We start from the raw sequence: 14,473 nt of genomic DNA on the forward strand, positions 1-14,473 counted from the left end.
CCACCTGCTCCACCTGCCCCACCTGCTCCACCTGCCCCACCTGCTCCACCTGCCCTACCATCACCACCGCCGCAACCCACGCCACCGGGTAGTGACGCAGGGAGGTCATTTTCCAGTTTGCTTCAGGAAAAGAAGAATGCCCTCAAAAAAACCACATAAAAATAGCGAAAATAGTAATAAATGTAGTATATTATTTTTTAATAATTAATTTTACTGGTGTATAAAAGCAATAAACAGATATTTAACATATAGAATTATTAAGGTTCACTTTTTAAGTAACATAAATAGATTTTACTTTTTTATATTACATAATACTACGACATCCTACTTGTATTTGCTTTTTAGCTTTCTAATATTAAGTATTCTGTCACATACAGAAGGATGTGATAGATGAATAAAGCTGTAGATAGGGTCGAAAATCATACAGCTGCTAGATTTTTTTGACAATCTAAATAATGATCGAGCGAGAGAATCACCAAATCCTAATTTGAACGAGAATTCGTCAGCCTTATATTCATTGTATTGTGACATGGTGGAATGACAGATACTAATAATAGAACTAATTGGGCTTTGAATAAATGAAAATGATAATAATGATGTAATAAATTTTCTGCCGCCAAATTTCGGGTCAAGTGAAAACCCGAAACATGTGTAAAGATCGTCCCATGTGTATGTTAAATGAAATATGTAAAGAATAATAAGTGACTGGAAAAACGAGAAAAACAACGATTTAAAATTATCCCAATTCTTCCAGTGCCCGAGTTCATGACCAACAATCGCTACAATTTCATCCTGTGGAAAATCTATTATTGTATCATATAAAACAATAGATTTTGAGTTAAAAATGCCTGTAAAGAATGCATTTCCATGGTTCGACCTCAAAGAAGCATCCATTTGGTAAAGGTTTTTTAGTGGGAAATTAACTTCATTGCAGAGATTATTTATTTTACCAGCAAGTTCTTCATTCTCAACAGGGGTTAATTTGTTGAATAATGGTACTATAATAATAGGATGAATCACAATAATTACCAGTGTAAATAGGAATTGAACAATGGCAATGTAAACATAAAAATATTTACCTGTATTATTAGCGACATATATCATCACAGAAATTAAAACAGAGCCTATAATACCAATCAACATTATTGACTTCAGTTGGTCAACTACAAATATTTTGATGGTCGAATTATTAAATCCATACTTTTCTTCCAAAACAAATGTATAGTATAAGTCAAATAAAATATTTATAGGATAATCCATAAACATCATTATTGCACTAAACAACAATGATGAAATGTACTCATTGTTGCTTATGTTAACATAAACATAATTCCAAATCTTTGGATAAACAAAATATAAAACGATAATCCAATTGAATATGAAACCAACTGCTTTCTTAATCAAACCATATACCATCTTATCGTTACTATATGATTGTGATTTGACAAATTCATCATTTGAAACTTCACCACAATCCTTATATGCATCTACTATATGTTTCGGTAGTTCCTTTAACTTGTAACATTTCTTTTGTCTTAAATCAACATATAAATACAATATGTATTTAGTTAGATTCATCAAGAATATCCCCAGTAATAAACCATTATTAAACAACATTTTCCTTGATTTTACTCCAACTCTTTCAAAAAAATGAGGAAATAACAACTCTCTTAAATAATAAGCGATGATAATAGCTATCTAATTAATAGAATTAACATATATTGCAACTCAATGCTTCTCGTAAAGAAATATTATAATTACGCTCAAAAAAAGCGCTAAATTATAATAATAGAAACCGTAATATATTTAAACACTAACGCTAATTACTCAGCTATATTTAATGTTCTGTAATATACAATGAATGTTCAAATATACATATATTTATTACACTTGTCTCTAATGGTAATATGGTGGGTACTTGGCGCTAAACCCCACCGATTAGTTTTAATAATATTCACCCGGATGTTCTTTTTGGAGTTTTCTAGGTGACTTGGTCTTCTCATTAAGGACACTTTGCATTTCAGAATTAATTCCGGCTCTCCCTCCACCATGCCACGATGCAAGCTCTTCTTCCTTTTCTTCATCAACCTGTTTTTGTAAATTAAGATTTTCTCTGTCAAAAAAATCAGATGGAACATAGGCAAATTCGACTCCAGGTGCATGTTCCAAGTACCTTAGATTTTCAATGACCTTCACTTTAATCTTATCTAAATGTTCTTGAGAGTTCATATTCGGTATGTTCATTGGGGGTATGTGTAATTTGAAGTCTGGGGCAAAATAATCATAGTAATCATTTAAGGGTATGTTATCTGAAATAATGTCCGTTTTCCCAAGTATAGTGGCAGTTTCATAGGCCCATGTCCTGGCAACATTTCTAATAGTATATCCTCCACCACCTAATATCAACAAAGGTATATTGAATTTTTTGCAAAACTCAACACATTCAGCATGTCCTTTAATAGAAAGATTAAAGCGTCCCAATCTATCTCCTCTAACAGAATCTGCTCCACATTGCAATACAATTGCGCCCGGTCTGTAAACCTCAACACATTTACTAATAATAGGTTTAAATAGGTTTAGAAATGATTTGTCGTCTATTCCATCATTAAGAGGAACGTTAACACTATAATATTTTCCTTGTGCAGCTCCAGTATCTGTAATATCACCAGTACCTGGAAAATAGTCACCAAACTTATGAAATGAGACAGTTAATACTCTATGTGTAACATAAAATGCCTCTTCTACACCATCTCCATGGTGAACATCAATATCTATGTACATTACTCTAGCATGGTATTTAAGTAATTCAAGAATACCTAAAACGATATCATTAATATAACAAAAACCACTTGCTTCAGACCTTTTTGCATGGTGTAAACCTCCACTCCAATTAATACATATATCAGATTGATCGTTGTTCAATTTATATGCTCCATCTATACTCCCTCCTGCACAAATTTGTTGAAATTCAAACAAACCATCAAATACTGGACAATCTGTCGTCTCTCCTAAATTGAATCTTTTTAATTGTAGTGCAAAATCTTTTGAATTGTCTGGGTTTATACTAGATAAAAAATTTATATAGTCTTCTTCATGAAAATAAATTAATTCATTTGGGGTTGATTTATGTGGCTTATATACCTCCATGTGTTTATATAAATCATACGAAAGAATCAAATTATGAGCCATTCTTATTCTCTGCGGTTTCATTGGATGACCCGGACCATAGTAATAACTCCCAATGTCACCGTCATAAAAGTATGACACTCTTTTCGTCATTTTATTTGTCAATTTCCGGGAAAAATAACAGAATAAATTCTAGTGGAGTCAGTCTAATACCTTTTATATCGACGTATTTATATTGTCTTGAAAGAGAAAAATAGTTATGTTTATGCAAATATTTCCATAAATACCAGGAGTTAATTCAACACAATACTCAAATAGAGCAATATTCAAACCAGAATTATTTTTTTACCGAATATTTGCAAATGGGAGTTTCATTCATTTTCTATATGAAATGACTTTTACCAGTAAGCGGTACCAATACATAGCAAAAGTATAGCGCCTTTCTGTAAATATTTTTTTAGATTACCAGCAAAAAAACTACTTAAGCTCTTTCTATTTTATTATTAATCACATCGAAGATAAAATAAAAACAAATTAACTTGAAGCTAGATTTAAATTTGAAAAGACTAGAACATTTTAATTTAAGTGTAAAATAATAACAAAAATGAATTTAAATTCTTTAATGCAAAGAAAGTAGTTAATCTGCTAGCCAGCTATGCATAAATGAAATTTAGATGCATGCACATGTTTATGTACCTGTAATACTAAAAATTCCAGTTGAATAAACTGAGCTGTATTAAAATTAAAATAGTTATTCCAATAAGGCCACACATTTAAAACAGCATTAGTTCACACTTGAATGTTGAATCATAGAAGGGTATTGATAAATATCATTCTCAATTCTAACTCTGCTTATTGGTAGTGTGTATTGGATTCCAAGTTGTCTCAGTGTATGAAGAATGAAAAGTAAAAGTTTGCTTTTGCTAATTAATAGTTTACGCCTATTATGGAATGGATCTGTATTTGTTATCCACATGTATACTGTGGCCGAGTGTCCAGGTTGAATTGCATTTATACCGCACCAAAAATTTGATGCGACAAATTCTGAAGGCCTTACAGAAAGATACTCACGTACAGCAGTAGCTAGTGCCTCAATAGAGAAAGGAGAAGTTGTATCTGATATCAAAAATTGTATTTCGGAAGAGCAACATTTACTTCTACTTTCATTGTAAATCATCTGAGAAGATAACCATGAGTGTGGTATTAAAACAGGAGCTTCAAAAACAGTATTAAATTCGGTATAAAATGTTTCTATTTTCTTAACTATCATAGCACCGCCGTTATTGACTCTAATTCTATCTCCAACATTATATGGATTTAAAAAGATAACGAAAATAACTGCAGAAAAAAAATTTGAATATATATATGAAAGCCCCACAGACAAGGAAGATATTATTGCTGCTCCTGAAATAATAAGAGTGTCCACGTTTATACCAACCATAAGCAAAATCATAATTCCGGTAAAAAACCACGAAAAAATAGAAATCATCCTTCTGAAAACTTGTACAATACCTTCTTGACTAGATGCTGCTCTTAGTATCTTCTTCCTACTGTCATATATACCAACACAAAATCTTACCCATTCTTCTTCTGTTATTTGACCTCTTCTTACAGTATCTATTTGTTTGATAAGATCACCAAGGGGTTTGTCATACAGAATATCTAAAACTGAATTGGGAAGTGTTGTAGGTAATGAACTGGCCTTACTTGCTCTTTTGTCGTTCGTATTATTGTTATTTTGATTATAATTGTTGTTATTATTTTTATCCGTGCTTACACTATCACTTATGGTCTTACTGTTATCAAGTGTTAATTTGCAGCTAGCATTTTCTGTTAAGGTCTTTGTATTTGAGGTTTTGCTGCTGTTTGAAGAGGAGTCTACTTTATTTAAATCATGCTTCTCCTCAAAATCTATGAGGGCATGACAAAATGTATCGTCACCAATCATCGAATAAGTATCTGATCTTGGTGGCGTATTCTTGTGCGGTTTAATATGATCTGTTCTCCCAATATAATGATATAACATAATTGAATGTAAATGCTCTAAAATATCATAAAATATTAGCTTTGCAAAGTCTCTAGCCTGTTGTTTAGTTCTTATTTCGTACTTTTCATCGTCAATATACACAGCAACATTGTATTGCTTAATAAATTGTAAGGCAAGCCAGTTTTCAGATGAACTTTTAGCAGTATATTCAATATTTGAATCCAATAACATGCTTGGTACGTTTGGTAAATTATTTGTTATAATTCTATTATTGTCATCATTAATCCTCTGCGTACTATTCGAAAACTCTGCTCCAGTTGGATAAAATAAAAGTCCTCTTTTTCTAATATGTGGTTTAATTAAATACCACTTCGTATCAATTCTTCGCAAAAGTGAATATAATCTTAAAAATTGAGATATTTGTGGATTCATACTCATTATAAAATCTAATCTAAAGTAGAACGTGATAACAGAGAGCAGCAATCTTCTCACTGTCATTATAACCAATGATATGTGTGCAAATTGAATTATATCCCATGGCACCTTTGGTATTCTTAAGGAAGATAAAATACTATTAAACCATCTTGATGTGTAAAATTGGGAGCTTTCGTCGACTATATTGCTTCCAATATGCTTATCTACATCTCCTATTGCAAAAACTAAGCAAATAGAAGACCAAATACAATATACCAACTCAGGATCCAATGAGCCTGAAACCGCTGCAAAAAATCTACCTTCTCCAAATCTCGCTAGTGTAAAAACTGAAATAACATACCTAAAGCACATTATAAGAATGTATGTGAATACGTCCAAAAAAAAAATAAATAATGGATACGTAAACGGCCTTTCAAAGCCTATTTTTTTTAAATATGTTATTGATACCGTAACTGCAACTGATATCAACAACAAACTACCGAGAGGGGACCAATCTGGAAAGAATAGTTTAACCCATATATTTCTTGGGTCTTCCTCTTCCTCCTCCTCTTCCTCTTCTTTTTTCACCTCCTGTCCAACTATCGATGGTGACCTAAAAAATTCCTCAGAGCCTTTACTCGTTTGGGAACCTCTTTCAATTTCATCATTGCTTTCAGAACTGTTATTCTCTGACTTTTTCAACATAAATCACAATACTTATTCTATATGTTTGAATAAAATTTTTTGTCCACCTTTTTTATATCTATTTTTATATTTTTTTTTTTCTTCCAAATTGTCAGCTTTTAACTGATACCTTTATGGTTCAAACGTCTTGTCTTGGAAATAATTAATGATAATAGCCGGCCAACATATCGTTCAAGGGAAGAAAAATAAGTAAATAAAAATTACTGCAATAGTGTGTATCCAAGTAATAACTAGAGTTCATATATTGGTATATTAGTTGTTTCACGTTTAGTATTTGTAGTTTATACTGTAGTTTATAGCAATAACTAGAAATAGTAAATTTGGTGTGGAAACAAAAGCTATATAAAAAGAGAGATTTGATGTGTTTATTGAAGAAAAAATTCAGTTTATGTTTGTGTTATTTTGGTGAAGAATGACAAAACATTTTTCCTTGGCAGAGATATCGTCTTATGTGTCAAATGGTGATTTAGAACATACAAAAGAAATTATACTGAAAAACTTGGATATTACTTCAATAGAGGATTTGACTCAGTCAAAAGAACTCAGAAAAATAGATTTGTCAAGAAATAAACTTGAAAGTATCTCATTTTTGAAATATTGCTGGAATTTGACTGATGTTAATTTGAGTAGTAATAATTTAAGTTCGGTAGATGATCTAGTTAACCTTGAGTGCATCAAAGTACTAAATATTAGCAATAATAATATAACATCTTTAGATTGCCTTTACAAAAATGCAGGCTTTCGAAAATCTCTTAAGGTTTTAATAGCTAACAATAACAAAATAAAACACATTCCAGATCTGAGTCATTTTAAGGAATTAGAAACAGTTGTATTATCACATAACGAAGCAACTGATATAGAAAACCCAAAAAATCATTGTGCGAATTTGAAAAAGATAAGTTTATCAAATAATTCACTTAGGAAATTTCCATTTGGTCAAAATTTTAATTTGGTTCAAGAACTGAGATTAAACAATAATAAAATCCTTAGTATATCAGATGATATTAGTTATATGAGAAACATAAAAATATTAGAACTTGGAAATAATTATATATCTGATATTTTTCCATTACTGACTTTAAATAAAATAAAGATACTGAATATATCTAAGAATCCTTGTATCTCAACAGAAAACAGCAACCAATTGTTTGGAACGATAAGAGAAAAGTTAACAAATATTGAGACATTTAATGGCGTTCCAATAACAAGAAAGAAAAATGGTTCAAGAAAAAAGAGTAAGCCTAACCTGAATAAGGTAAAAAAAGATAAACACGAACACAATAATAGTTTTAAAGTTGTAGGTAATGATGAATAACCTAAAAACATCAATTGTATAATAATAGTAATATAATTACCCTAATTAAACTAATTTGATAATATTTATTAGTATTTGAATTTTTTTTGTGGAGCATTTGCAATTATAACAGAATTAATGATTTCCTGTAGGGAAAATGGTATCAATTACTTTGTATTTAATATTATCACTGAAATTCTTATAATTGCAACTGTGAATATAGTCAATGTGATTAGTCCGGGTATAGTTGTTGATATATTAATAATAGACTCAATTACTGATAGATCTATTTTATTAATAGCTGGCTCATTGATAATATATATAGGATTGTCAATGATGTTGAGTTTTTGTCCTTCTTTATTAATTCTTAATAAAACTTCTTCAATTGATATTATTGGTTTCGGTCTTTCTATCTTAGGTACTTGAGTAACGGGATTTTGATAGACTACAATTGCATTTATTTTAGGATTATCTTCTTGCTTAAATAGCGCAACAATCAGTAGCATTTCGTCCTTAGAAAATCCTTGCGTTACTTCAGTCCCATCTAAAGTTATTTTATTACCATCATATTCACATTCTATATACTCTTCTAAAGGAACTCCGTATCCAACTTCTTTGAAGATATCTAATTTTTGTTTGAACAAAACATTCCCGATAGATATGCTAAATGTTTTTCTCCCAACCTCTCTGAAATGAATTTCACTAAATTTCAATACTATTGTAAATTTACCAGGGTTCAATTTTTCTAATTTTATCATGTACTGCAAAGACTTTTCCATGGTGTATCTTTCTGTGCGATAAACTACATCATCCTCAACATATGGAAATGGTGACAAATTTTTTCCAGAATCAGTGTCAATTCCACCATTGTAGCCATTGTCCTCCAAATACAATATGCCCTCTGCTTCTGAGTAATATTTTGGACCACCACAATTTACTGCATAAATAACCTCAGATTTTGCTGTGGATGCTCGACATAGCAAAAGAATTAAAGCAATACACGTTATCCTAAGTTTCATTTGTAGGCAATATAATTTGTACTCCAGATATAAACGATTTTTTTATAATTACATAAGCAAAAATAAAAATTCAGTTACTTATTTGCCATTGGTCTTATTTAAACATTGTCCACCGCCACATGTGAAATAGAGGTACAAACGCCTAGCACTATTTTATTTGCTATTTACTTTTTTAAGGTTTATAACACAAGAGGAAAGCAAATGATTAGAATACAACAAAAAGCAGTGTTTATTTAATTAAATATCAATTTATTTGGTAGTTATACACCCTCATAAAGAAAGAAAAACAAATCTAAATGGAAAGCATAACATAGTTCGTGTGACAATGAGAAAAAACAAGATAAATGCATTCAATAACAGAAAAGTGTTAATGGCAAAATATTAACTTTTCAAGATAATGTTTTGGAAAATGTTACAAATACACTTTTACTAGCGCTAAATTTGGTGCAATATATTTGGCGGTAACTGATATTCGTGGGGCATTCAATAGTATATTATATGATTTTAAATATAAATAGGAAAGGTAATACTATAGTGCCATTAATTATTAATAAACAAAAGAAAAAATAAGAGCAACGAGACATAGGAGACAATTACATATAATAAGATACTAATAAAGATATATAATCAATTGACGTAAATACTAAATGTTTGATAAATTGTAATAATATTAAATTGAAATATATACGTTTATCTGAGGGGTTCATCATGTACACAAATTGAAATAAGATATTTATGTAAGCAGAAGCAAAAATTAAATAATTAATATAAGATTTAGAGGGAGGACGTAATAGTTGTGTAATTAGTATTTTATGGTCAAGATGATTGGGATTAAACAATTTGTATGTTCAATAATTGTCTGCCTATTATGCGCATTTAAATCCACATTAAGTGCGGACGAAGCTCATTTTATTTCTGAACACATTAAATCATTGACAGCATCGAACTTTGAGGATTATGTAAAAGATAATGAGTACACACTAGTTGCATTTTTTGCTCCATGGTGTGGCCATTGTACAGCATTGGAACCAGAGTTTAAGGAGACATGTGCAGAATTGGCAAAATTTACACCAAAGGTAAATTGTGGTAGTGTAGATGCAACAGAGAACATGGAACTTGCTCAACAATACGGAGTAAGCGGTTATCCAACAATTAAGTTCTTTAATGGCATTGATAATGTGCAGAATTACTCTGGTGCAAGAAACAAGGAGGCTTTTATAAAATACATCACAAAGTTGACAGGCCCAGCAGTTCAAATAGCATCTTCGGAGGAAGAAATAAAGACGTTATTTGCTCCATTATCATCAGCATTCGTTGGAAGATTTACATCAAAAGATTCAGCTGAATTTGCAATCTTTGAGAAGGTTGCAAATAGCCACCGTGAGCATAACTATGGTTTTATTGCATTTTTCCAATCAGGAGAGCAGAAGCTCGAGGTTTTACACAAAGATGAGGATCCAGTCATTATTCCAATGCCGAAGACTGTAGAAGAGCTGGAAGCGAAGATATCCACGATGAATGTCCCCTTGTTTTCAGCAATAAGCGTAGAAAATTATTCGCTCTATATGTCTCGCGAGGGGTTCACAGCTTGGTTCTGTGGCACAACTGATGATTTCAACAAATATGCAGCAAACATCAGAAGAGTAGCAGCTGATTACAGAGAAAAGTATGCATTTGTATTTTTGGATACAGAACAATTTGGATCCCATGCAACCCAACATCTCCTTATTGAGAGTTTCCCAGGTCTTGTTATCCAGAGTGTCAGTGTTCCGTCAATTAGATACATGTATGGCCCAGCAGACTTTACATCAGTCGAATTGCTATCGGAATTCATGAAGTCTGTGTCCGAAGGTAAACATGAATTGAGCATTAAATCCGAACCAATTCCACAGGAACAAACTGGCCCGGTTACAGTTGTTGTTGGTAAAACGTTCGAGGAGCTCGTATTTAGGAATGATAAAGATGTCCTTTTGGAGATCTACGCCCAATGGTGTGGTCACTGCAAAAACTTGGAGCCAATATACAACAAGCTCGGAGAAGAATACAAGGATAACGATAAAATTATTATTGCTAAAATAAATGGACCACAAAACGATATCCCATATGAAGGATTCAGTCCGAGAGCATTCCCAACAATATTGTTTGTGAAGGCTGGTACGAGGACTCCAATCCCATATGATGGAAAGAGGACTGTTGAGGCATTCAAAGAATTCATTGAAGAGCATTCCTCATTTACTTCTGAGGAAAAAGGTGGTCATGACGAACTTTAAATTAAGACTCACCTCTTTTCCAGAAGGGCGATTAATTTTTTTTGTGTAAATGAATAAAGAATAGAAATTCTATTTATTGATAATCATTTATCTACATATGTTTTTTTTCTTTTTTCTTTTTAGTTATTCATCTAAATCGAAAAAGTAAATGTTCTGATTTGAATATTATATGCCTTATATTAATGTCTTTCATGGACCTGTATATGGATGGTCTTGTGTAACGTTTCTAATCAGCTCTATTACCTGATTTCCTGCAATATAATTTGATTAATCCCTTTGTAAACTAGGCAATTGATGTGTAATGAAGGGGAGGTTCAAAGATTAATTATATTAGGATTAGAATAATTATTTAAATAACTTAAACTGTAAATAACAATAGATATTGTAGGAATGAGCAACATATTAAATAACCATTGTAATAATGCACCTATTATTAATATTTTTACCTTTGTGTTGATATATTGTTGTATAAATTAATAACATTAATTAGTTCTCCGGAATATATTCATTGTAATTAATGACCTCTCTTGATAAAGAAGAACTAAACGAGAATATTCTGTCTTCACAAAGAGCAAGTAATTTTTCCTCGTCCTCTTCAAGTAACAGTCTAGATTTAACTAGCTCTTGCATTGAATCTTTGAGGGCGTTAAATAGTATGTTTACAGAAATGTGAGAGATAGCAATATTATACTGTTCTTGTGAATAAGATAATAGTAAATCAAGAAATTGTTGAGCTTCTATAATTTGATTTTGAAATAATTGAATGCTAGAAATTCCCAAATATGATTGTAATTCTTGAAAATCATGTTCTAAAAGGTCAAATCTAGCAGTGACAAATGAAAACAATACCTCAATATCAAGAAAGATTTGTTTTGCTTTTAATTTATTGTTATAGTAATTAAAAAATGAAGTTATGTATGAAAAACTGAGTGGATTTTTGAATTTTGTTTCATTTAACAGTACATCATTCTGCGGATTATTTAAATTAACATTGCCAACTATTTGCTTAGATTCGATTAGCATGGCTTCCTTATAAACCCATAGCTGTGTTTTTATGGACTCCCATTCGGAAGAAAATAAAACATGTATTGGAATATTCAATTCCTCACATGAGTAATATAAACCAGAAATGGCTTTTTTAAGTACAACTAAAGCTGCTCCAGATATAACATGGTTCTTAAATAGTAAATCATAAGACTGCCATACAGTACTTAGTACCATTTGAGCAATGTACACTTGTCTTCCCACTTTGCCTTTGCTTGTATTTGAAATAAAACTATCCCTCTTAAATGTTGAAAATGAGGATTCATTTTTCAATGCGTTGTGATAGTTATTATCACTTTTATCGTTTATATTTAACAATGTTGAATCTGCCATAGATAAGGACACGGAATTAACAAATAACAAAGTGTTATGGTCAAAGCTCGCAGTATTATTATTATTGTGTGTTAATAAATTATCAATATTGCTATAATTTATATTATTATCACTATGATTATTATCTAATTCCATGATAATTCTTTGTTCGTCAAAGTCATCATCTTTAGTTAAACAAGAAAGAGTTCTTTGATTATGATATTTAACTTTGAAGTTATTAATGCTATCTGGCGTAGGTGGTTCTTGAATAATTAATTGTATAGGTTGTAGTTTAACATTTTTAATAAAATCTTGTTCGGAAAGCTTATTCAGCAATATTATTTCACCTGTTTCAATCATCTTTGCATCTGTTACTTTTGGAATAAATGTATCACATAATTCAATTAAACCTGGATGAGCATTAAAAAACCAATTTTTTTGAATTTGGTCTTTGCAAATTGAATTATATTCTTCATTAATTGATTTCATTACTTTATTAAAAAACAATCTGTGAAACTTTGGTGTTTTATATAACCTTAACCTTTTATATATGTATTCTACAGTGGTACCATTAACAAGTAACGTTAATAATACAGTACCTGCTACATAAAATGCTATTTGTCTTTTAAGCTCATAATCTAAGTAATCCTCTGATTCTAAACTCATAGCCAATGCCAAAGATACTCCTCCTCTAAGACCACCCCATATAAGAATAATAGCCTCTTTGAGTGTTAGTCCATATCCTATTCTAGTTAGCAATGGAGATAAAACAAATACCATTATCCCACGAATAATACAAATAGCACCAAATAACAATAGTAAGTTAATAATCATACTTGTATTTGTTATATACGGTCTAAATAGTCTTGCACTTACAATACCAGCTAGAAGAAATATCATATGATTGCCTATTTTACCTAAAAAGTGAATTATTGTGTGATGTACTTCTTGAGCTTTAGGCTTGAAAAAAGCAGCTCTTCTAGAAGACATAAATAACCCATATGACACAACAGCTAATACTCCAGATGAATGTACTAACTCACTAAAGAAAAAAAGAGTGTATACTGCGGATATAGCAACCAAAACTTGCACGTCATTATTGACCTGCGTTATTTTAAATATGTAATAAACCATTAAACCAAATAAAAGGCCCAAAAAAGGGCCTCCCAAAGCACAACGCGTAAATATCCATCCAGATGTTAATATTAAACTAGGTTCAAGTATTCTGTTTAGTAGAATGTTCTTACATAGTTGAAAAAATACAACAGCTGCGCCATCATTTAAAAGCGATTCGCCATCAACTAGAGATGCCAGTTTATCCGGAGCATTTAATTGATGTAAAGAAGCTATAACTGCTACTGGATCTGTAGCTGATAATATTGAACTTATTAAAAGTGAACAAGTCCAGTCAAATACACCACCTACAAAATAGTACATAAAAAATGTTGTTAGCACCATCGATAATATAACACCAGGTAACGCCAATAGTAATGAGGATATAAAATTTTTTTTGAAGATATGGTAATTAAGTTGAGAGGAAGATTCGTAAAGACATATAGGAAGAAGTACAGTAAATATTATATTTGGATGCATTGACTCTGCATGTTCTATCGCCATGCTCAATACACCAAAATTAAAAGCTCTTAAAATGTAATCTAAAAAAATCCCATATGCAAATAACACTACACTCAAAGGGAGCCTTATTCTTCCATTAAATAACTTTCTATGCCCAAAAAAAGACTCTAAAAGTGCCGACGAAGGTGCACATAACCCAAATATGCATACTACCGTCATAACTTGTTCTCCAGATATATCAGACGGAATAATTTTAGGCAAATCCATTTTCAATTATTGACAAAACAAAATAATTCAAAAAACAATAACAATAGTAGGAATATTTAGCGTAATTTTATTTATATATGTACTTTGTATTTAGGTTTTAAGGTCTACTATACTTATTTTTATTTGTGTTGTTTTCCAGTGCTGTTGTTTGGAAAAAAACAAGGTATTGTGATTTAAAAAGATGACATAAAATAGCTCCAATTCACTGGAACAACTAAATCTAAGTAAAATAGTAAAATTTGTGCAAACTTTAAGTTATTCCTTAAAATTGAAATTTACATTTATTACTTTTTCTGACATTTTAATAAATACTTGCGTTCACATATACCTGTGGCGGTAAATTTAAAGGTATCAGAAAGTTGCAAATAGTCAATTTCACTTGGCTGATAAATGGAAAAAAATATACCTAAATGTCTAACTGGAGAAATATTTGCATGTGATAAATAAAAAATAGAGAATT

At 30.9% G+C, this 14,473-nt stretch overlaps 7 protein-coding genes across 7 annotated transcripts; 2 read left to right on the top strand and 5 right to left on the bottom strand.

Annotated features, from left to right (window-relative positions):
• Window positions 1–324: 324 nt before the first annotated feature.
• FG379_001516 (CAAX prenyl protease) lies at window positions 325–1,617 on the bottom strand (the record flags this gene model as incomplete). Its single annotated transcript, XM_067327119.1, has 1 exon — window positions 325–1,617. The coding sequence occupies one exon, from the start codon at window positions 1,615–1,617 to the stop codon at window positions 325–327; it is 1,293 nt and encodes a 430-aa protein (XP_067184037.1).
• Window positions 1,618–1,944: 327 nt separating this feature from the next.
• On the bottom strand, window positions 1,945–3,279 carry FG379_001555 (histone deacetylase; the record flags this gene model as incomplete). The annotated part of the gene is made up of 1 exon (XM_067327158.1): window positions 1,945–3,279. The coding sequence occupies one exon, from the start codon at window positions 3,277–3,279 to the stop codon at window positions 1,945–1,947; it is 1,335 nt and encodes a 444-aa protein (XP_067184076.1).
• Window positions 3,280–3,910: 631 nt separating this feature from the next.
• On the bottom strand, window positions 3,911–6,232 carry FG379_001566 (uncharacterized protein; the record flags this gene model as incomplete). Its single annotated transcript, XM_067327169.1, has 1 exon — window positions 3,911–6,232. One exon carries the CDS (start codon window positions 6,230–6,232, stop codon window positions 3,911–3,913), a length of 2,322 nt encoding a protein of 773 aa, XP_067184087.1.
• Window positions 6,233–6,644: 412 nt separating this feature from the next.
• On the top strand, window positions 6,645–7,547 carry FG379_001577 (uncharacterized protein; the record flags this gene model as incomplete). Its single annotated transcript, XM_067327180.1, has 1 exon — window positions 6,645–7,547. The coding sequence occupies one exon, from the start codon at window positions 6,645–6,647 to the stop codon at window positions 7,545–7,547; it is 903 nt and encodes a 300-aa protein (XP_067184098.1).
• A 146-nt stretch (window positions 7,548–7,693) lies between these two features.
• On the bottom strand, window positions 7,694–8,545 carry FG379_001588 (uncharacterized protein; the record flags this gene model as incomplete). Its single annotated transcript, XM_067327191.1, has 1 exon — window positions 7,694–8,545. The coding sequence occupies one exon, from the start codon at window positions 8,543–8,545 to the stop codon at window positions 7,694–7,696; it is 852 nt and encodes a 283-aa protein (XP_067184109.1).
• Window positions 8,546–9,366: 821 nt separating this feature from the next.
• On the top strand, window positions 9,367–10,815 carry FG379_001599 (disulfide isomerase; the record flags this gene model as incomplete). The annotated part of the gene is made up of 1 exon (XM_067327202.1): window positions 9,367–10,815. The coding sequence occupies one exon, from the start codon at window positions 9,367–9,369 to the stop codon at window positions 10,813–10,815; it is 1,449 nt and encodes a 482-aa protein (XP_067184120.1).
• A 486-nt stretch (window positions 10,816–11,301) lies between these two features.
• Window positions 11,302–14,013, bottom strand: FG379_001610 (putative Na+ H+ and K+ H+ antiporter; the record flags this gene model as incomplete). Its single annotated transcript, XM_067327213.1, has 1 exon — window positions 11,302–14,013. The coding sequence occupies one exon, from the start codon at window positions 14,011–14,013 to the stop codon at window positions 11,302–11,304; it is 2,712 nt and encodes a 903-aa protein (XP_067184131.1).
• Between the last annotated feature and the right edge of the window lie 460 nt (window positions 14,014–14,473).

Source organism: Cryptosporidium bovis (genome assembly GCF_009768925.1).
Source record: "Cryptosporidium bovis isolate 45015 chromosome Unknown contig_23, whole genome shotgun sequence".
Taxonomy (NCBI): domain Eukaryota; phylum Apicomplexa; class Conoidasida; order Eucoccidiorida; family Cryptosporidiidae; genus Cryptosporidium; species Cryptosporidium bovis.